Source organism: Oncorhynchus keta, chromosome 32 (genome assembly GCF_023373465.1).
Source record: "Oncorhynchus keta strain PuntledgeMale-10-30-2019 chromosome 32, Oket_V2, whole genome shotgun sequence".
In the NCBI taxonomy this organism is placed as follows: Eukaryota; Metazoa; Chordata; class Actinopteri; order Salmoniformes; family Salmonidae; genus Oncorhynchus; species Oncorhynchus keta.
This window is the reverse complement of record NC_068452.1, coordinates 29,779,179-29,803,013: the sequence shown is the minus strand read 5'-3', so window position 1 is coordinate 29,803,013 and position 23,835 is coordinate 29,779,179. Positions and strand designations below refer to the sequence as shown.

The 23,835-nt window shown below is 48.7% G+C and overlaps 1 protein-coding gene across 1 annotated transcript in view; it reads right to left on the bottom strand.

Moving 5' to 3' along the window:
* LOC118364666 (alpha-1,6-mannosylglycoprotein 6-beta-N-acetylglucosaminyltransferase B-like) overlaps positions 1-23,835 on the bottom strand; it is an 88,695-nt gene that overhangs the window by 42,612 nt on the left and 22,248 nt on the right. The window contains exons 4-8 of the mRNA XM_052491310.1: positions 21,915-22,024; positions 11,818-11,891; positions 11,334-11,501; positions 10,114-10,278; positions 3,396-3,565 (exon numbers count right to left, since the gene is read on the bottom strand). Of these exons, the coding sequence (XP_052347270.1) occupies positions 3,396-3,565; positions 10,114-10,278; positions 11,334-11,501; positions 11,818-11,891; positions 21,915-22,024 (687 nt within the window). The remainder of the gene's footprint in view (positions 1-3,395; positions 3,566-10,113; positions 10,279-11,333; positions 11,502-11,817; positions 11,892-21,914; positions 22,025-23,835) is intronic.

Here is a 23,835-nt window from a genome sequence, read left to right as displayed (position 1 = left end):
GTGTGCAGAAGAGCCAGAATCCCATCCGCTCTCACTGATCTCCAGTCTACCCTTATCAAAGACGCTTTCTTCAAAACTCCAGTTTGAGATCACAGGGAAGCGCTAAGTCTTCAGTGCAGCTCTAACTCGGACGCTTCCCCACAGTGAGGAATGTGTGTTCAATAACAGAAGCCACACCATATGCTGCTGCCTGTCCAATTTCTCTCAGCCTCACGTCTGCACTGGCGGAAATCGACAATATCCGATATCTCCAGTCCGACTTAAACACTGCAATTTAGACCAGGCCGGGTGAAACTGGGAAAGGGTAAATGATGAAAGGAGAGGCAGGGACTGGGTCCTCCAAGACGTTTATGGCATTTACTCCCAGATTGAACCATATGCTCTCTTAACTCCAGCAGTCACACCTGGCCGATTTGAAAATCAATAGCGTTATCTTTTCAGATGGATAAATAAAGCCTTGGTTAGACCGGATGTTGCTCTGTGGCCCAGCCAGCCACTGCTATCAGTCTGGGGTCAGTGAGCTAGGAGAGGAACACATAACGCCATCTGTCCGGGGCCAGTGAGCTGGGAGAGGAACACATAACGCCATCTGTCCGGGGCCAGTGAGCTGGGAGAGGAACACAAACACTTTCTGTCTGGGGCCAGTGAGCTGGGAGAGGAACACAAACGCTGTCTGTCTGGGGCCAGTGAGCTGGGAGAGGAACACAAACGCCATCTGTCCGGGGCCAGTGAGCTGGGAGAGGAACACAAACGCTGTCTGTCTGGGGCCAGTGAGCTGGGAGAGGAACACAAACGCTGTCTGTCCGGGGCCAGTGAGCTGGGAGAGGAACACAAACGCTGTCTGTCTGGGGCCAGTGAGCTGGGAGAGGAACACAAACGCTGTCTGTCCGGGGCCAGTGAGCTGGGAGAGGAACACAAACGCTGTCTGTCTGGGGCCAGTGAGCTGGGAGAGGAACACAAACGCTGTCTGTCTGGGGCCAGTGAGCTGGGAGAGGAACACAAACGCTGTCTGTCTGGGGCCAGTGAGCTGGGAGAGGAACACAAACGCTGTCTGTCCGGGGCCAGTGAGCTGGGAGAGGAACACAAACGCCGTCTGTCTGGGGCCAGTGAGATGGGAGAGGAACACATAACGCCGTCTGTCCGGGGCCAGTGAGCTGGGAGAGGAACACATAAACGCCGTCAATCTGGGGTCAGTGATCTGGGAGAGGAACACATAAACGCTGTCTGTCTGGGGTCAGTGAGCTGGGAGAGGAACACATAAACGCTGTCTGTCTGGGATCAGTGAGCTGGGAGAGGAACACAAACACTGTCTTTCTGGGGTCAGTGAGCTCTGTAAACACTGGGAACCAGTGAGACTGGGAGAGGAAACACACTGTGTGGGAATGAACACTGAGATGGGCTGCCTTACACATGGTTACACATCACCTAAAAAGGTCGGTATATAGAGATGGGTTTATAAGATATGTATGACATGAGTGCCAGAGATTAAGCTTGTTTGTTCATCCAAATGTGTATGCAAAAAAAAATATCTCAAAGGATGTCACAACAAGTCACATGACTCAATAAATATATGTCAGCTGAGCATTCGTGAGGGGAAAGAATTACATTTACAAATTTAAGTCGCAGACGCTCTGTCCAGAGCGACTTACAAATTGGGGCCAGTGAGCTGGGAGAGGGTAACACAAATTGACGCTGTCTGTCCATTGGGGGCCAGTGAGCTGGGAGAGGAACACAAAGCTGTACTTCCTCAGTGGTAGGGAACAGCAGGCCAGAGGTGGATGAACGCAGTGGGGGTGTAGGGCCAGTGAGCTGGGAGAGGAACAGCAAACGCTGGTCTGTCCGGGGCCAGTGAGCTGGGAGAGAACTTGGGAACACAAACGCTGTCTGTCTTGGGGCACAGTGAGCTGGGAGAGGAAGATGACAAGTGCCTGGATTAGGACGCGCCGTCTGTCTGGGGCCAGTGAGCTGGGAGAGGAAGTTGAGAACGACAGGGTGTTGTCCAGGATCAAGCCAGGTTCTTATCGCTCTGGGAGGAGGACACAATGGAGTTGTCAACAGTGATGGCGAGATCATGGAACACAAACGCTGAACTGGGCAGTCCTTCCCCGGGAGGAAGAGGAGCTCCGTCTGGAGGTTCAGCTTGAGGAACACACTAATGTCTGCCAGACATGCAGAGATGTCTGTCTGGGGGAAAGGAGAAGATTAGTGAGCTGGGAGAGGAACACATGTGAACAGAGCCAAGTGACTTGGTCTGGGGTCAGTGACACCAGTGGTGAGAGCTGGGAGAGGAACACCTGGTATAAGGACACTGTCTGCCCAACTCTGGAGAGGGAGGATCTGATGGTTCACAGTATCGAAGGCAGCCGATAGGTCTAGAAGGATGAGAGCAGAGGAGAGAGAGTTAGCTTTAGCAGTGCGGAGCGCCTCCGTGATACAGAGAAGAGCAGTCTCAGTTGAATGACTAGTCAAACCTGACTGATTTGGATCAAGAAGGTCATTCTGAGAGATAGCAGTAGAGCTGGCCAGGAGGAACGCTCAAGAGTTTTGGAAAAAAGAGAGAAGGGATACTGGTCTGTAGTTGGAATGGAACCCAGAAGGGGTGCAACTCTCGTCCTTGAAGACAAGGGACGACAGGAGGGATGAGTTGATGAGCAGGTGAGGTCACTCCGGAAATGGTCTGGAGAAGAGAGGAGGGGATAGGGTCAAGGTTGGGCGGCCGGCCGTCAAAGACGGATAATTTCATCTGGAGAGAGAGGGGAGAAAGAGGTCAGAGCACAGGGTAGGGCAGTGGGCAGAACCAGTGCTTAGCAAACGAGGATCGGATTACCTTCTTTTCAAAATGGTTGACGAAGTCATCTGCAGAGAGGGAGGGGGGATTCAGGAGGGAGGAGAAGGTGGCAAAGAGCTTCCTAGGGTTAGAGGCAGATGTTTGGAATTTAGAATGGTATGGCTTTAGCAGCAAGATGTAGAGAGGAGGGAGTGAAAGGATGCCAGGTCCGCAAAAAATGCAAAAAACATCTCAAAGTGGGAAAAATATCATGATGTCACAACAAAGTCACATGACTCAGAGGGAAGAGATAAATATATGGGACGGCGCGATCCATCCGAGTAGGGGCAGCGTGGGAAGTGTTGGATGAGAGCGAGAGGGAAAAGCATAGTCGTTGAGGGGAGTTGCAATGAGGTTAGTGAATTGACAGAACAGTTCGAATGGCCACAGTACGGTTCTCCCTGGAGCTATCCATGGTGCTGAAAAAGTCCTCTCTCATGCATGACTTTATATACTCTGAGCCAGAGGAAGAAGTTATGAACCACTAGACTCAGTCTGAATACTGTGATAGGTCCCATCCTTACATATTGATATAGACATAGATAGAACATGACATCATCTGACTCACCCCTGCAGCTCCTTGAGCGAGACGGAGATCTTGAGGTTGTGTCCCAGGACGTGCAGGGCTGTGAGGATGTCGGCCCACTGAACCATCTCCCCCAGAGGACCTCCCTTCAGGACCTTGGGGCTGAACACGTCCCCTGACTCCTCTGTCAGGAAGCCTACGTGCACCAGGATCTGAGAAGGAAAAAAATAAGTTTGAGGGGTTGCAACCATAGGATTGAAGAGTTTACAGTCTCATTCTGATGAGCTCCCAACTAATAGGACTGATCCATGGTTCTTATTCATAGCTATCTCTATTAGCTTCATTCATGTCTGTACATCTCAGGTCCCCCACAAACCACTGGTCTTGGGAATAGAGATGAATGGAGATAAGAGAGATGAATTGCAACAAACTGAATATTTATGCTAAAAGGAAGAGTAGTAATGCAAGCCATGAAACATTCGTCCCCAAGCAAATCTTGGAAAACACCATTTTTGAATTTGAATAGTGATTGACCTGCTGAAGATAATTAATATGCCTAATGGTACAAGACTGTTTTAATTGCTGATGGGAGAGGATGGGACTTCCAGCCTGTTAACTGTGTAATGAAATCAGACTGTGATTTCTCAACAGATGGCAGCCTTTAATTCTTCCCCAGTTACTTTTGACTCGCAAAACTTTCTCATCTTACTTCTAAAGAGTAAAGTAGCTAACCACTCTGGGTTCGTGCTCCAAACTAGTTTAACCATTCTCACTAAAGACGGGAGAAAACGAAGGACACAGTGAAGGCAGCCAACACAGACCCATTGAATATTGCACAATGCAGGGAAATTGCTAGAGGACAAGATGACTGCACAGTGCATACTCAATACAAAGAGGGAAATCGATGACAATCAATTGCGATTTATTGCTCTGCTTTTGTTAAGTGGACGCAACACAAATGTCTCGCCATGACCAGACAGAAGTACCTCAACTGGCCCCCTGCAATCTATGATGCCAGTGAATCCTCATGTCACTGTAGTGCCAGGGTACTCATGCCAGCCACACAGTACTTGTCACATCACCATAACTACATGAAATAATTCATTTTCAAATGACTACAAAAGGAATTGGAAGTTTAAAAAGTTGTCTACAGCAATTTTGCCTTTGTGAAAGCACAGTTCAGTGTAGAGAGAAAAAGACAGAGAAAAAAATAAAGGTTGCAGACAGAGAGGAGAGAGACAGGTGGGGTAGACGGCTGCTGTCTAGTTCCACTCCTCCGTGAAGTCTCCCTTCAACGAGTCTATTTCCATCGGCAGATTATCGTCCTCTCATCTGCGTTTTCACAGCAGCACAGCAGTTCCTCCTCGTCTGTTTTCTAAACACTGTTCTGTTCTGTCAGAGACGCTGCAGCCAAGCCCAGAGGGGCCAGGTAATGGACAGTAGCTATTACTGTTGAACACACCGTTAAAAAAAGAACAAAGAGACTCTTCTTTTTGGAGGCTGATCAAGGAACAGGCTTGGGAAGGATGCTGTGTGTTGACAGCGCTGGTGCTGGCTTATCCAAGCTAATAGTTCTCTAAAGAGAGACTGATGAAAAGAAGAATCCTATTTATATACATTCTGAAAGCATCTCTTGGCCAAAGACCAGACTGGCCTGCTTTCCCAAAGCAAAGCAAACACCTATCAATCACTGCGTCTCATGTTCACTCAGGCGTTTGAAGTTATGAGCCTCTTTTTAACTAGAGAAGGATTAAAAGGAGTGGGGTTTGCACAAAGAGAATGCTCGGAGTGGTAAACTCAAAGAATACTGCAGTCAATCTATACCTTTCCCAGCCTTGGTTTTGTGAATAATTCAAGCTTCAAGTTTTTAACGCTGTGTGCACAAGTACAGTGAAATGCCTTTCTTGCAAGCGCCAAATACAACAATGTAGTAATCAATATCAATGTGGCACTAAAAATAACAAGGTAGAACAGAAACCCACGATAAATAAAAATAGGAAGAACACAGTTTATAACGGGTCAGTTCCATATTTCCGATGTGCAGGGATACTGGTAGATATAGAGGTACGGTGACGAGACATCAGGATGATAGAGTAGCAGCAGCGCAAATTATGATTGTATGTGAGTGTGTGTGCTTGTTGTGTGTGTGTGTTGGAGTATCAGTGTGCGTGAGTGTGTAGAGGTGCATAGGTGTCAGTCTTGTTTCCCCGGTACCGCTTGCCGTGCAGAAGCAGAGAGAACAGTCTATGGCTTGGGTGGCTAGAGTCTTTAATGATATTCCGAGCCTTCTTTTCATACTGCCTGATATAGAGGTTCTGGATGGCAGGGAGCTCGGCCCCAGTGATGTACTGGGCTATCCGAATCACCCTCTGTACCGCCATGGCATAGAGGGTGGTGCTGTTTTCATACCACCTTACCTCTGATGCAGCTATTCAAGATGCTCTCAATGGTGCAGCTGTAGAACGTTTTGAGGATCTTTCATGAGGGCCCATGCCAAACCTTTTCAACCTCCTCCCTTCTCTCAGCACATATCCAAGCTGCAGGCTAAGGTTAAATCTAGACTTGGTTTCCTCTATCTTTATCGCTCCTCTTTCACCCCAGCTGCCAAACTAACCCTGATTCAGATGACCATGCTACCCATGATAGATTACGGAGATGTAATTTATAGGTTGGCAGGTAAGGGTGTTGTCGAGCAGCTAGATGTTCTTCGGCCATCATATTTGCCACCAATGTTCCTTATAGGACACATCACTGCACTCTACACTCCTCTGTAAACTGGTCATCTCTGTATACCTGTCACAAGACCCACTGGTTGAAGCGTATTTATAAAACCCTGTTAGGCCTCGCTCCCCCCTATCTGAGATACCTACTGCAGCCCTCATCCTCCACATACAACACCCCTTCACTCCCCCCTATCTGAGATACCTACTGCAGCCCTCATCCTCCACATACAACACCCCTTCATCTGAGATACCTACTGCAGCCCTCATCCTCCACTCCACCCCTTCATACAACACCCCTTCCTCCACATCCCCCTTCACTCCTGAGATACCTACTGCAGCCCTCATCCTCCACATACAACACCCCTTCACTCCCCCTATCTGAGATACCTACTGCAGCCCTCATCCTCCACATACAACACCCCTTCTGAGATACTCCCCCTCATCCTCCACTGAGATACCTACTGCAGCCCTCATCCTCCACATACAACACCGTTCTGCCAGTCACATTCTGTTAAAGGTCCCCAAAGCACACACATCCCTGGGTTACTCCTCTTTTCAGGTCGCTGCAGCTAGTGACTGGAAAGAGCTGCAACAAGCACTCAAACTGGAAGGTTTTATCTCAATCTCTACATTCAAAGACTAAATCATGGACACTCTTCCTGACACTTGTGGCTGCATCGTCTTCTTTGCCTAACAAAGTTTGTGCTGCTACTATGTTGTGCTGCTGCAATGTTGTTGCTATGTTGTGTTGTCATGTTTTTTAACCTTTATTTAACTAGGCAAGTCAGTTAAGAAAAACATCTTATTTACAATGACAGTCTACCGGGGAACAGTGGGTTAACTACCTTGTTCAGGAGCAGAAAAACATATTTTTTACATTGTCAGCTCGGGGATTCGATCCAGCGACCTTTTGGGTACTGGCCCAACGCTCTAACCACTAGGATACCTGCCGCACCTGCTGTGTTGTTGTGTTACCACCATGTTGTGTTTCTACCATGTTGTGTTGTCATGTCGTGTTGCTACCATGTTGTGTTGTCACCATGTTGTGTTGTTACCATGTTGTGTTGTTACCATGTGTTGTGTTGTGGTGTTGTTACCATGTTGTGTTGTTGTGTTGTTACCATGTTGTGTTGTCATGCTGTGTTGTTACCATGTTGTCTTGTTGCATTTTTACCATGTTGTGTTGTCATGTTGTGTTGTTACCATGTTGTGTTGTTACCATGTTGTGTTGTCACCATGTTGTGTTGCTACCATGTGTTGTCACCATGTTGTGTTGTCATGTTGTGTTGCTACCATGTTGTGTTGCTACCATGTTGTGTTGTCACCATGTTGTGTTGTCACCATGTTGTGTTGCTACCATGTGTTGTCACCATGTTGTGTTGTCATGTTCTGTTGTTGCCATGTTGTGTTGTCTTAAGTCTCTCTTTATGTAGTGTTGTGGTGTCTCTCTTGTCGTGATGTGTGTTTTGTCCCTGCAGGAGGCCTTTTGCCTCTTGGTAATCCATCATTGTAAATAAGAATTTGTTCTTAATTGACTTGCCTAGTTAAGTAAAGATTCAATAAAAATATGTAAATAAAAGTTGGAAGAGGCAATGTTGCGCCTTCTTCACGGCTGTGCATGTGTGAATGGGCCATTTTAAAGTCCTTAGTGAGTTGGACACAGAGGAATCTGAAGCTCTCGACCCGCTCCACTGCAGCCCCATCGATGTGTTGATCAGCTCCTTGGTCTTACTGTAGTTGAGGGAGAGATTGTTGTCCCGGCAACACACTGCCAGGTCACTGACCTCCTCCCTGTAGGCTGTCTCATCGTCGCTAGTGATCTGGCCTACCAGCGTTGTGTCGTCAGCAAACTTGATGATTGTGTTGGAGTAGTGCACGGCCACGCAGTCATGGGTGAACAGGTAGTACAGGAGGGGACTAAGCACACACCAGTGTGGGGCCCCATGTTGACGGTCAGCATGGCAGAGGTGATGTTGCCTACCCTCAACATCTGGAAGAGAGGCATCGTTGGATAGAGAGCGTCTTCCTTTGTAATCCGTAATGGACTGTAGGTCGGAGCCTGTATGGTATTATTCCACCTTACACCTTATTGTCCTTTTGATATTTTGCGTAGCGTGACTTCTTGTACTTGTTCCTTTCCTCAGCCGTAGCCTCAGGGTTGTAGCCGTAGCCTCTGCGATATCCCTGTGTGCGGTATCCTTTGTCCCCCATCCTTTCTCTTAGCGCCAACCTCAGTGTTAATCCAGGGCTTTTGTTTGGGGAAGCAGCGACCCTTCACTACGGGGACAACGTCGTGACCCTTCACTATGGGGACAACGTCGTGACCCTTCACTACGGGGACAACGTCGTGACCCTTCACTACGGGGACAACGTCTTTCACTACGGGGACAACGTCGTGACCCTTCACTACGGGACAACGTCGTGACCCTTCACTACGGGACAACGGGGACAACGTCGTGACCCTTCACTACGGGAAAACGTCGTGACCCTTCACTTCACCCTTCACTACGGGGACAACGTCGTGACCCTTCACTACGGGGACAACGTCGTGACCCTTCACTACGGGGACAACGTCGTGACCCTTCACTACGGGGACAACGTCGTGACCCTTCACTACGGGGACAACGTCGTGACCCTTCACTACGGGGACAACGTCGTGACCCTTCACTACGGGGACAACGTCGTGACCCTTCACTACGGGGACAACGTCGTGACCCTTCACTACGGGGACAACGTCGTGACCCTTCACTACGGGGACAACGTCGTGACCCTTCACTACGAGGACAACGTCGTGACCCTTCACTACGGGGACAACGTCGTGACCCTTCACTACGGGACAACGTCGTGACCCTTCACTAAGGGGACAACGTCGTGACCCTTCACTACGGGAAAACGTCGTGACCCTTCACTACGGGGACAACGTCCCTTCACTACGGGGACAACGTCGTGACCCTTCACTACGGGGACAACGTCCCCTTCACTGGGAAAACGTCCCCTTCCACAGTCCCTTCACCACGGGGACAACGTCGTGACCCTCACTACGGGGAAAACGTCGTGACCCTTCACTGGGACAACGTCCCCTTCCACGGGGACAACGTCACCCTTCACTCCGGGGAAACGTCCCCTTCACTACGGGGACAACGTCGTGACCCTCACTACGGGGAGTCACCACACACAACGTCACCCTCACTCTGGGAAAACGTCCCCCTCCACAGTCACCACACAAAACGTCACCCTTCTTCTGGGAAAACGCTCCCTCCACAGTCACCCTTCACACACGTCACCCTTCACTGGGGACAACGTCCCCTCCACAGTCACCCTTCACACAAAACACCCTCTTCTGGGAAAACGTCCCCTCCACAGTCACCACACACTCACCCTCTTCTGGGACAACCCTCCACAGTCACCACACACGTCACCCTTCTTCTGGGGACAACCCTCCACAGTCACCACACACTCACCCTCTTCTGCTCCCTCCACAGTCACCACACACGTCACCCTTCACTACGGGGACAACGTCGTGACCCTTCACTTCACTTCTGCTCCCTCCACAGTCACGGCACACTCACCCTCTTCTGCTCCCTCCACAGTCACCACACACTCACCCTCTTCTGCTCCCTCCACAGTCACCACACACTCACCCTCTTCTGCTCCCTCCACAGTCACCACACACTCACCCTCTTCTGCTCCCTCCACAGTCACCACACACTCACCCTCTTCTGCTCCCTCCACAGTCACCACACACTCACCCTCTTCTGCTCCCTCCACAGTCACCACACACTCACCCTCTTCTGCTCCCTCCACAGTCACCACACACTCACCCTCTTCTGCTCCCTCCACAGTCACCACACACTCACCCTCTTCTGCTCCCTCCACAGTCACCACACACTCACCCTCTTCTGCTCCCTCCACAGTCACCACACACTCACCCTCTTCTGCTCCCTCCACAGTCACCACGCACTCACCCTCTTCTGCTCCCTCCACAGTCACCACGCACTCACCCTCTTCTGCTCCCTCCACAGTCACCACACACTCACCCTCTTCTGCTCCCTCCATTGACTCCTCAGACGGTCATCTAGCCTGCGTGCAGCCGAGGCCCACTGTGCAGCCAGCCTGCGCATCCTTCTCTTCATGAAACTCAGAGACTCCTTCCCCGTACCCACCTGCTCCAGGAGGGCCCCGATGTCTGACCGGAATGCCGCCTGGAGGACAGGAAAAGGAACATCTACATTTTTTTCTCCCCTTACTATGTTAATCACTTTGAGCACCTAGAAAAAGCTATATATAAGTCCAATACATTAAACACTTAATTAATACATTTAACACCTCCCCAAACCTGTACAAAACAGCCACATGGTAACCACCAGCCCTACTTGGAGTTGAGTGGAGATGGGTGTTATAGCTCTCCCTGACATACCCATTCCCCCTGGAGGCAGGACTCTCAGATAGTGTTGCCTGAGGGACTCCTGCCTCATGCTCATAAACAGGCTGCCTTCATTTCACTCCGCATGTTTCCCAGCCCTTTTATAATCGCTGGATCACAGTGCAATCTGAGCAGCCAAGTGCTAATCAATGTTGTAACTGCATAAGGGAGCACAGAGGACTTATAAATGGCACATAGACAGTCACACAAACCTCTCCGTCTCTCTCTCTCTCTCTCACACACACACACAGTGGACACACACACACAGTGGGGACACACAATCCCTCTTTCCTTCCACACACATTCTCTTGCTTATGCACACATACAAAATCAATATGAGATGCATTACTTTCGCACTACAGGTTAATTATTGTTTGGAAAGCAACTTGTAGGTGCCTCTGTGAATGCAGAGGAACACCTGAGAGAAGTCACAGGATTAGTCCAGCTGGATCCAGGCAGATAATTAGAATCCATGATTAAGCTGCACAGATAATTGAAATGAGCAGCCGACCCATTGGTGTGTAGTGTACAGCGCTCCGGGGAGCAGCAACGAACTAGAACACCTGGCCCTGGTGGCCCCAGAAATAACTGGAATGCTGCTCTCACAAGAAAAACAGCAACAGCCATGATTCAAGGCAGAGGGAGAATAGACTCTGTGAGTGACTGTATATCCACACTCCCCTCCCAGGAGACTGTGTGCCAGTCGGATACAGGGAAATTAGAGTGGAGATGAAATACAAAGACTAGTATCATAGACGCAAACTCTGTACACACACACACACATACACACTATAGCAGCCCTGTAAACAGCCCATGCCAACCCAACTATCCCACCTGTCTCTTGGGGAAAGGTTTGTGCGTGGGTGTGGTGGTCTGGTTCCTCCAGGTCAGAGCGGGGCAGAACCACTCCACCTCACTCAGGTAGATGAGGAAGGAGCAGTCGGAGCCGTCCACCCCATAGAAGGCATAGCAGGGGTCTGAGGTCCAGCGGGCACGCATCCACTGAGGGAAAAGGTCAAGGGAGATAAATATATACAGTATCTCTATGTATCAAAGGAGGTCAAAGGGGGTCAAATGTCAGTGTAGAAATGAATGTATTATAGCTAAGGAACCCATGAAATCTGACTTGGACTTGGTCAAGGTCCTTTCATTGATCTGAACACAGCACTAGACATTGATCCTTGTGAAACAAGGCAGGGTTGATTGAAGCTGATCGTAAAGCTGGAGTTGCAGGGTAATAAACAGTCCAAGAGCAAAAGGACATAGGGACTGTGGGATCAGGAAAACCACTGTGAAATTGCATGACATGCGGACTTACATCCACCTTGCTGGGGCAGTCTGGGTAGTGAGGGTCTTTGGGCACCTCACACTGTCCTGTTGCGCCATCCTTAACTGTGGGACAAAAACACATGTATTAACAACAAACACCTCCCTATGAATCCTTAAAATACCTGCTCATAACTTTGCTATTCAGCCCTATGAGGACAGTGTGGAGCAGTTGGGGCAGAGACCAGACAAGCTTTTCAACAGGTCATACCTAAAAGGGAGCATATCTTGGCTGTAGCACTAGTCTCTTGTATTAGAGCAGAACTCTCCTGGCCATGGGGATAGAACAGAGTGTTAGACAGGCCATGGGGATAGAACAGTGTGTTAGACAGGCTGTTGGGTTAGTTAACGCTACTGGCCATGGGGATAGAACAGAGTGTTAGACAGACTGTTGGGTTAGTTAACTCTAGAGGCCAATGGAGATAGAACAGAGTGTTAGCCAGACTGTTGGGTTACTTAACTCTAGTGGCCATGGGGATAGAACACAGTGCACAGTGTTAGACAGGCTGTTGGGTTAGTTAACTCTAGTGGCCATGGGGATAGAACAGAGTGTTAGACAGGCCATGGGGATAGAACAGAGTGTTAGACAGGCTGTTGGGTTAGTTAACTCTAGTGGCCATGGGGATAGAACAGAGTGTTAGACAGGCTGTTGGGTTAGTTAACGCTACTGGCCATGGGGATAGAACACAGTGCACAGTGTTAGACAGGCTGTTGGGTTACTTAACTCTAGTGGCCATGGGGATAGAACACAGTGCACAGTGTTAGACAGGCTGTTGGGTTACTTAACTCTAGTGGCCATGGGGATAGAACACAGTGCACAGTGTTAGACAGGCTGTTGGGTTAGTTAACTCTAGTGGCAATGGGGATAGAACACAGTGTGTTAGACAGGCTGTTGGGTTAGAACTCTAGGCCATGGGGATAGAACAGTGTGTTAGACAGGCCATGGGGATAGAACAGAGTGTTAGACAGGCTGTTGGGTTAGTTAACTCTAGTGGCCATGGGGATAGAACAGAGTGTTAGACAGGCTGTTGGGTTAGTTAACTCTACTGGCCATGGGGATAGAACAGAGTGTTAGACAGGCCATGGGGATAGAACAGAGTGTTAGACAGGCTGTTGGTTTAGTTAACTCTACTGGCCATGGGGATAGAACAGAGTGTTAGACAGGCTGTTGGGTTAGTTAACTCTACTGGCCATGGGGATAGAACAGAGTGTTAGACAGGCTATGGGGATAGAACAGAGCGTTAGACAGGCTGTTGGGTTAGTTAACTCTACTGGCCATGGGGATAGAACAGTTGTTAACTGTTGGGGATAGTTAGTGTAACTCTTGTGGCCATGGGGATAGAACAGAGTGTTAGACAGGCTGTTGGGTTAGTTAACTCTACTGGCCATGGGGATAGAACAGAGTGTTAGACAGGCTGTTGGGTTAGTTAACTCTACTGGCCATGGGGATAGAACAGAGCGTTAGACAGGCTGTTGGGTTAGTTAACTCTAGTGGCCATGGGGATAGAACAGAGTGTTAGCCAGACTGTTGGGTTAGTTAACTCTAGTGGCCATGGGGATAGACCAGTGTGTTAGACAGGCCATGGGGATAGAACAGAGTGTTAGACAGGCTGTTGGGTTAGTTAACGCTACTGGCCATGGGGATAGAACAGTGTGTTAGACAGGCTGTTGGGTTAGAACTCTAGGCTGTTGGGTTAGTTAACTCTACTGGCCATGGGGATAGAACAGAGCGTTAGACAGGCTGTTGGGTTAGTTAACGCTACTGGCCATGGGGATAGAACAGAGTGTTCGACTGTTGGGTTAGTTAACGCTACTGGCCATGGGGATAGAACAGAGTGTTAGACAGGCCATGGGGATAGAACAGAGTGTTAGACAGGCCATGGGGATAGAACAGAGTGTTAGACAGGCCATGGGGATAGAACAGAGTGTTAGACAGACTGTTGGGTTAGTTAACTCTTGTGGCCATGGGGATAGAACAGAGCGTTAGACAGGCTGTTGGGTTAGTTAACTCTAGTGGCCATGGGGATAGAACAGAGTGTTAGACAGGCTGTTGGGTTAGTTAACTCTTGTGGCCATGGGGATAGAACAGAGTGTTAGACAGGCTGTTGGGTTAGTTAACTCTACTGGCCATGGGGATAGAACAGAGTGTTAGACAGGCCATGGGGATAGAACATAGTGTTAGACAGGCCATGGGGATAGAACAGAGTGTTAGACAGGCTGTTGGGTTAGTTAACTCTACTGGCCATGGGGATAGAACAGAGTGTTAGACAGGCCATGGGGATAGAACAGAGTGTTAGACAGGCCATGGGGATAGAACAGTGTGTTAGACAGGCTGTTGGGTTAGTTAACGCTACTGGCCATGGGGATAGAACAGAGCGTTAGACAGGCTGTTGGATTAGTTAACGCTACTGGCCATGGGGATAGAACAGTGTGTTAGACAGGCCATGGGGATAGAACAGTGTGTTAGACAGGCTGTTGGGTTAGTTAACGCTACTGGCCATGGGGATAGAACAGAGTGTTAGACAGGCCATGGGGATAGAACAGTGTGTTAGACAGGCTGTTGGGTTAGTTAACGCTACTGGCCATGGGGATAGAACAGAGTGTTAGACAGGCTGTTGGGTTAGTTAACGCTACTGGCCATGGGGATAGAACACAGTGCACAGTGTTAGACAGGCCATGGGGATAGAACAGAGTGTTAGACAGGCTGTTGGGTTAGTAAACTCTCGTGGCCATGGGGATAGAACAGAGTGTTAGACAGGCTGTTGGGTTAGTTAACTCTACTGGCCATGGGGATAGAACAGAGTGTTAGACAGGCTGTTGGGTTAGACAGGCCATGGGGATAACAGTCTACTGGCCATGGGGATAGAACAGAGTGTTAGACAGGCCATGGGGATAGAACAGTGTGTTAGACAGGCCATGGGGATAGAACAGAGTGTTAGACAGGCTGTTGGGTTAGTTAACGCTACTGGCCATGGGGATAGAACACAGTGCACAGTGTTAGACAGGCCATGGGGATAGAACAGAGTGTTAGACAGGCTGTTGGGTTAGTTAACTCTCGTGGCCATGGGGATAGAACAGAGTGTTAGACAGGCTGTTGGGTTAGTTAACTCTACTGGCCATGGGGATAGAACAGAGTGTTAGACAGGCTGTTGGGTTAGTTAACTCTACTGGCCATGGGGATAGCACAGAGTGTTAGACAGGCCATGGGGATAGAACAGAGTGTTAGACAGGCTGTTGGGTTAGTTAACGCTACTGGCCATGGGGATAGAACAGTGTGTTAGACAGGCTGTTGGGTTAGTTAACTCTACTGGCCATGGGGATAGAACAGAGTGTTAGACAGGCTGTTGGGTTAGTTAACTCTTGTGGCCATGGGGATAGAACAGAGTGTTAGACAGGCCATGGGGATAGAACAGAGTGTTAGACAGGCTGTTGGGTTAGTTAACGCTACTGGCCATGGGGATAGAACAGAGTGTTAGACAGGCCATGGGGATAGAACAGAGTGTTAGACAGGCTGTTAGACAGGCTGTTGGGTTAGTTAACGCTACTGGCCATGGGGATAGAACACAGTGCACAGTGTTAGACAGGCCATGGGGATAGAACAGAGTGTTAGACAGGCTGTTGGGTTAGTTAACTCTCGTGGCCATGGGGATAGAACAGAGTGTTAGACAGGCTGTTGGGTTAGTTAACTCTAGTGGCCATGGGGAACAGAGTAGAAGGCAGTGTGTTAGACAGGCCATGGGGATAGAACAGAGTGTTAGACAGGCTGTTGGGTTAGTTAACGCTACTGGCCATGGGGATAGAACACAGTGCACAGTGTTAGACAGGCCATGGGGATAGAACAGAGTGTTAGACAGGCTGTTGGGTTAGTTAACTCTCGTGGCCATGGGGATAGAACAGAGTGTTAGACAGGCTGTTGGGTTAGTTAACTCTACTGGCCATGGGGATAGAACAGAGTGTTAGACAGGCTGTTGGGTTAGTTAACTCTACTGGCCATGGGGATAGAACTCTACTGGCCATGGGGATAGAACAGAGTGTTAGACAGGCCATGGGGATAGAACAGAGTGTTAGACAGGCTGTTGGGTTAGTTAACGCTACTGGCCATGGGGATAGAACAGTGTGTTAGACAGGCTGTTGGGTTAGTTAACTCTACTGGCCATGGGGATAGAACAGAGTGTTAGACAGACTGTTGGGTTAGTTAACTCTACTGGCCATGGGGATAGAACAGAGCGTTAGACAGGCTGTTGGGTTAGTTAACGCTACTGGCCATGGGGATAGAACAGAGTGTTCGACTGTTGGGTTAGTTAACGCTACTGGCCATGGGGATAGAACAGAGTGTTAGACAGGCCATGGGGATAGAACAGAGTGTTAGACAGGCCATGGGGATAGAACAGAGTGTTAGACAGGCCATGGGGATAGAACAGAGTGTTAGACAGACTGTTGGGTTAGTTAACTCTTGTGGCCATGGGGATAGAACAGAGTGTTAGACAGGCTGTTGGGTTAGTTAACTCTAGTGGCCATGGGGATAGAACAGAGTGTTAGACAGGCTGTTGGGTTAGTTAACTCTCGTGGCCATGGGGATAGAACAGAGTGTTAGACAGGCTGTTGGGTTAGTTAACTCTCATGGCCATGGGGATAGAACAGAGTGTTAGACAGGCTGTTGGGTTAGTTAACTCTAGTGGCCATGGGGATAGAACAGAGCGTTAGACAGGCTGTTGGGTTAGTTAACTCTCATGGCCATGGGGATAGAACAGGGTGTTAGACAGGCTGTTGGGTTAGTTAACTCTAGTGGCCATGGGGATAGAACAGAGTGTTAGACAGGCTGTTGGGTTAGTTAACTCTACTGGCCATGGGGATAGAACAGAGTGTTAGACAGGCCATGGGGATCGAACAGAGTGTTAGACAGGCTGTTGGGTTAGTTAACGCTGGGGATAGAACAGTGTGTTAGACTGGCCATGGGGATAGAACAGAGCGTTAGACAGGCTGTTGGGTTAGTTAACGCTACTGGCCATGGGGATAGAACAGTGTGTTAGACAGGCCATGGGGATAGAACAGTGTGTTAGACAGGCTGTTGGGTTAGTTAACGCTACTGGCCATGGGGATAGAACAGAGTGTTAGACAGGCCATGGGGATAGAACAGTGTGTTAGACAGGCTGTTGGGTTAGTTAACGCTACTGGCCATGGGGATAGAACAGAGTGTTAGACAGGCTGTTGGGTTAGTTAACGCTACTGGCCATGGGGATAGAACACAGTGCACAGTGTTAGAACAGGCCATGGGGATAGAACAGAGTGTTAGACAGGCTGTTGGGTTAGTAAACTCTCGTGGCCATGGGGATAGAACAGAGTGTTAGACAGGCTGTTGGGTTAGTTAACTCTACTGGCCATGGGGATAGAACAGAGTGTTAGACAGGCTGTTGGGTTAGTTAACTCTACTGGCCATGGGGATAGAACAGAGTGTTAGACAGGCCATGGGGATAGAACAGTGTGTTAGACAGGCCATGGGGATAGAACAGAGTGTTAGACAGGCTGTTGGGTTAGTTAACGCTACTGGCCATGGGGATAGAACACAGTGCACAGTGTTAGACAGGCCATGGGGATAGAACAGAGTGTTAGACAGGCTGTTGGGTTAGTTAACTCTCTGGCCATGGGGATAGAACAGAGTGTTAGACAGGCTGTTGGGTTAGTTAACTCTACTGGCCATGGGGATAGAACAGAGTGTTAGACAGGCTGTTGGGTTAGTTAACTCTACTGGCCATGGGGATAGCACAGAGTGTTAGACAGGCCATGGGGATAGAACAGAGTGTTAGACAGGCTGTTGGGTTAGTTAACGCTACTGGCCATGGGGATAGAACAGTGTGTTAGACAGGCTGTTGGGTTAGTTAACTCTACTGGCCATGGGGATAGAACAGAGTGTTAGACAGGCTGTTGGGTTAGTTAACTCTTGTGGCCATGGGGATAGAACAGAGTGTTAGACAGGCCATGGGGATAGAACAGAGTGTTAGACAGGCTGTTGGGTTAGTTAACGCTACTGGCCATGGGGATAGAACAGAGTGTTAGACAGGCCATGGGGATAGAACAGAGTGTTAGACAGGCTGTTGGGTTAGTTAACGCTACTGGCCATGGGGATAGAACACAGTGCACAGTGTTAGACAGGCCATGGGGATAGAACAGAGTGTTAGACAGGCTGTTGGGTTAGTTAACTCTCGTGGCCATGGGGATAGAACAGAGTGTTAGACAGGCTGTTGGGTTAGTTAACTCTAGTGGCCATGGGGATAGAACAGTGTGTTAGACAGGCCATGGGGATAGAACAGAGTGTTAGACAGGCTGTTGGGTTAGTTAACGCTACTGGCCATGGGGATAGAACACAGTGCACAGTGTTAGACAGGCCATGGGGATAGAACAGAGTGTTAGACAGGCTGTTGGGTTAGTTAACTCTCGTGGCCATGGGGATAGAACAGAGCGTTAGACAGGCTGTTGGGTTAGTTAACTCTCATGGCCATGGGGATAGAACAGAGTGTTAGACAGGCTGTTGGGTTAGTTAACTCTCATGGCCATGGGGATAGAACAGAGTGTTAGACAGGCCATGGGGATAGAACAGAGTGTTAGACAGGCTGTTGGGTTAGTTAACACTACTGGCCATGGGGATAGAACAGAGCGTTAGACAGGCTGTTGGGTTAGTTAACTCTAGTGGCCATGGGGATAGAACAGAGTGTTAGACAGGCTGTTGGGTTAGTTAACTCTACTGGCCATGGGGATAGAACAGAGCGTTAGACAGGCTGTTGGGTTAGTTAACTCTACTGGCCATGGGGATAGAACAGAGTGTTCGACTGTTGGGTTAGTTAACGCTACTGGCCATGGGGATAGAACAGAGTGTTAGACAGGCCATGGGGATAGAACAGAGTGTTAGACAGGCTGTTGGGTTAGTTAACTCTCATGGCCATGGGGATAGAACAGAGTGTTAGACAGGCCATGGGGATAGAACAGAGTGTTAGACAGACTGTTGGGTTAGTTAACTCTAATGGCCATGGGGATAGAACAGAGCGTTAGACAGGCTGTTGGGTTAGTTAACTCTAGTGGCCATGGGGATAGAACAGAGTGTTAGACAGGCTGTTGGGTTAGTTAACTCTAGTGGCCATGGGGATAGAACAGAGTGTTAGACAGGCTGTTGGGTTAGTTAACTCTAGTGGCCATGGGGATAGAACAGAGCGTTAGACAGGCTGTTGGGTTAGTTAACTCTACTGGCCATGGGGATAGAACAGAGTGTTAGACAGGCTGTTGGGTTAGTTAACTCTAGTGGCCATGGGGATAGAACAGAGCGTTAGACAGGCTGTTGGGTTAGTTAACTCTAGTGGCCATGGGGATAGAACAGAGTGTTAGACAGGCTGTTGGGTTAGTTAACTCTAGTGGCCATGGGGATAGAACAGAGCGTTAGACAGGCTGTTGGGTTAGTTAACTCTAATGGCCATGGGGATAGAACAGAGTGTTAGACAGGCCATGGGGATAGAACAGAGTGTTAGACAGGCCATGGGGGGATAGAACAGTGTGTTAGACAGGCCATGGGGATAGAACAGAGTGTTAGACAGGCTGTTGGGTTAGTTAACTCTACTGGCCATGGGGATAGAACAGTGTGTTAGACAGGCCATTAGGGGATAGAACAGTGTGTTAGACAGACTATTGGGTTAGTTAAGTCTAGTGGCCATGGGGATAGAACAGAGTGTTAGACAGGCCATGGGGATAGAACAGAGCGTTAGACAGACTGTTGGGTTAGTTAACTCTAGTGGCCATGGGGATAGAACAGTGTGTTCGACTGTTGGGTTAGTTAACTCTCGTGGCCATGGGGATAGAACAGAGTGTTAGACAGGCCATGGGGATAGAACAGAGTGTTAGACAGACTATTGGGTTAGTTAACTCTACTGGCCATGGGGATAGAACAGAGTATTAGACAGGCCATGGGGATAGAACAGAGTGTTAGACAGGCTGTTGGGTTAGTTAACTCTACTGGCCATGGGGATAGAACAGAGTGTTAGACAGGCTGTTGGGTTAGTTAACACTACTGGCCATGGGGATAGAACAGAGTGTTAGACAGGCTGTTGGGTTAGTTAACTCTACTGGCCATGGGGATAGAACAGTGTGTTCGACTGTTGGGTTAGTTAACTCTCGTGGCCATGGGGATAGAACAGAGTGTTAGACAGACTGTTGGGTTAGTTATCAGCCACTTCTGAAAGCCTGGCTTCCCTTGCTGATATCTGATGCCTACTGAGAACAGTGGATAGACAACACTGTGTGGGCTTGATTAATAAAATCCCCTCTCTCCCCAGTCTCACTCCTTCATTCCCTCTCTCCCTATTCTTACTCCTTCATTCCCTCTCTCCCCAGTCTCACTCCTTCATTCCCTCTCTCCCTATTCTTACTCCTTCATTCCCTCTCTCCCTAGTCTTACTCCTTCATTCCCTCTCTCCCCAGTCTCACTCCTTCATTCCCTCTCTCCCCAGTCTCACTCCTTCATTCCCTCTCTCCCTATTCTTACTCCTTCATTCCCTCTCTCCCTAGTCTTACTCCTTCATTCCCTCTCTCCCTAGTCTCACTCCTTTCATTCCCTCTCTCCATAGTCTCACTCCTTCATTCCCTCTCTCTCTCCCCTTCATTCCCTCTCTCCATAGTCTCACTCCTTCATTCCCTCTCTCCCCAGTCTCAGTCTCATTCCTTCATTCCCTCTCTCCCCAGTCTCACTCCTTCATTCCCTCTTTCCATCTCCCTTTCATTCCCTCTCTCCATAGTCTCACTCCTTTCATTCCCTCTCTCCATAGTCTCACTCCTTTCATTCCCTCTCTCCCCAGTCTCACTCCTTTCATTCCCTCTCTCCATAGTCTCACTCCTTTCATTCCCTCTCTCCATAGTCTCACTCCTTTCATTCCCTCTCTCCCCAGTCTCACTCCTTTCATTCCCTCTCTCCCCAGTCTCACTCCTTTCATTCCCTCTCTCCCCAGTCTCACTCCTTTCTTCCCTCTCTCCCCAGTCTCACTCCTTTCATTCCCTCTCTCCCCAGTCTCACTCCTTTCATTCCCTCTCTCCATAGTCTCACTCCTTTCATTCCCTCTCTCCCCAGTCTCACTCCTTTCATTCCCTCTCTCCCCAGTCTCACTCCTTTCATTCCCTCTCTCCCCAGTCTCACTCCTTTCATTCCCTCTCTCCCCAGTCTCACTCCTTTCATTCCCTCTCTCCATAGTCTCACTCCTTTCATTCCCTCTCTCCATAGTCTCACTCCTTTCATTCCCTCTCCCTCCAGTCTCACTCCTTCATTCCCTCTCTCCATTCTCATTTCCCTCTCTCCCCAGTCTCATTCCCTCCTTCTCATTCCATTCCCTCTCTCCCCAGTCTCACTCCTTCATTCCATCTCTACCCGGTCTTCCTCCCTCGTCGGCAGCCAGCTCCAATTAGCCTAATTAAAGATAGCAGAAGCTGTTCCTCTACCAGCGTGCCGCCAAGCCTGGGTGAGCGCAATCACAGACAAAGGATTAGCAGCCATTCTGTTTGATTACCATTATAACTACAGCAGTCACAGTGTGGAGCGCTAACACTAGCGGTGTCACTAAATTAGCCAGGGGATTAGGTTCTGGTAGCAAAAACAGTCTCTACAGAATAGGACATGTCTGCTTTACTCAATGACAAGGCAAATAATGACAATATGCAAAGTCTATAATTGGCTTTCTAATGTGTCGGCTAGTGGAGTTCGTCTCGCTTTGCATGTAAGTAGCCTACTGTATCTCTTGCTCAAACAGAACAGGAGCACAATGAACTGAGCAGAGGACAGCTAATAGAAGAAAGCTGACAGTCTCAGGTCTTCTTAACTAGAGGGGAATTCATCAGCATACACTGAACATCATGTAGCGTTATTTATAATTATGCTGAGACAGGGAGATAGAGCCCTCCTGCAGCGTAGCTCTCTTCACAAAGACAGGAATGGAGACTCATCATCTGAAGTACTGTCATAAATGCTGCCTGTCATGTTCAATAGGGTCTTACAGTGTGGCAGACATACACAACTACCTTTCAAATGTGAAGAGTGGTCAGATGTGTGTGTGTCTCTTGTACCTCTGTTGGTGACCATGCTGCGCTGTAGGATCTGCTCCACCCTCACAGCCATGTCAGACATGTTCTGGGCGATAGCCTGGATCCTCTCCACCAGACCAATCGGCTGGATCCTGCCAACACACACACACAGGGAAATGACTATCAATCGGGCACATGCAGGCACAGGTGAATAAAGTGTTAGGCATGTCTTCTCTTTCTTACTGATCTGATCATTTGTGCCATCTCTTTCCCCGTGACAACCCACCGGACACACACAGGGAATAAAGTGTTAGGCATGTCTTCTCTTTCTTACTGATCTGATCATTTGTGCCATCTCTTTCCCCGTGACAACCCACCGGACACACACAGGGAATAAAGTGTTAGGCATGTCTTCTCTTTCTTACTGATCTGATCATTTGTGCCATCTCTTTCCCCGTGACAACCCACCGGACACACACAGGGAATAAAGTGTTAGGCATGTCTTCTCTTTCTTACTGATCTGATCATTTGTGCCATCTCTTTCCGCCGTGACAACCCACCGGACACACACAGGGAATAAAGTGTTAGGCATGTCTTCTCTTTCTTACTGATCTGATCATTTGTGCCATCTCTTTCCCCGTGACAACCCACCGGACACACACAGGGAATAAAGTGTTAGGCATGTCTTCTCTTTCTTACTGATCTGATCATTTGTGCCATCTCTTTCCCCGTGACAACCCACCGGACACACACAGGGAATAAAGTGTTAGGCATGTCTTCTCTTTCTTACTGATCTGATCATTTGTGCCATCTCTTTCCCCGTGACAACCCACCGGACACACACAGGTGAATGGATTGTTTTTTCCCTAGTCATTTCAATGAAATTATGTTGAACCAACATGGAATAGATGTTGAATTGACATCTGTGCCCAGTGGGAATGCACATTCAATCTTTATCCTTCATCTCAATCCTTAAACTCCCTGGAAACATCTAGAAAAAGAAACATAGAAGGCTACTTCTTTCATCCAAGTCCACCCTCCTACAGTATACGCTTACTGTTTCCTCCCAAAAGAGAAGAGCTTCAACAAGGAGAGGAAATGATAATTGTGTGGAACTTGGTTGGAGCGTGAACAAAAATAGCTTTTAAACTCTGACACAATTTATTTGTTGAGGTGAAAAAGTGACTCAGCACATTAAAGCCAGTCCCTGGGAGACTGAGAACAGAGCGCAATTAGGTTGTTAGCAAATGCCTTTTATGGCAGCTGACTGCCATGGATTGTTGTTGCCATGTTAGTGTTGGCAAAACAATCAGAAAAAAAGAGAAAGTGAGAAAAAAAAGAATGCGAATAGGAGACAGCAATAGAAAGAGGGAGTTAGCCCTGAACTCACAACTATCTCAGGCACTAGCAGTGAAAACTAGAAGGTGCCCAGGAACTCCAAGCTGAAGCATTATGGCAGTGTGAACATTTTGAACTTGATTTGGCTCCCTTTCGATAAAGACAGAAATCTCAGCCCTCGCTGATGTAGCATAAAGGTCCAAAGAGGCACAGAGATTTCCAGCTGTCTTTATGGAGCCATGATGATTGTGTATAATCTCAATGCAGTCAGTCAGCCGCCTGGGCCCCACAGTATAAAAGAACAGTGCTCCTGTGTGTGCTGTAGAGAACTGAGGACTAAACGTTCTCACGGGCATAGCCATGGTTAAGCAAGGCCTCCGAGACAGAATCATCACCAGTCCATTCAGCCTCTATCTGTTACTTCTATACTGGGTCTTCCCAAGGCTGCTGTGACCTGGTCAGGGAAGCTGAGGACCCTCCAATAGGAAGGATGCTGGTCTTAAAGAGTACTACTGTACTACAGATGTACTCTGCAGAGCTGAAGACACTGTTTATCAGGGAGTATCAACCAGAGCCAAATCAATAGCTGGGGTCTAACAGCCCTGTCATATCAATGAGACGCTGA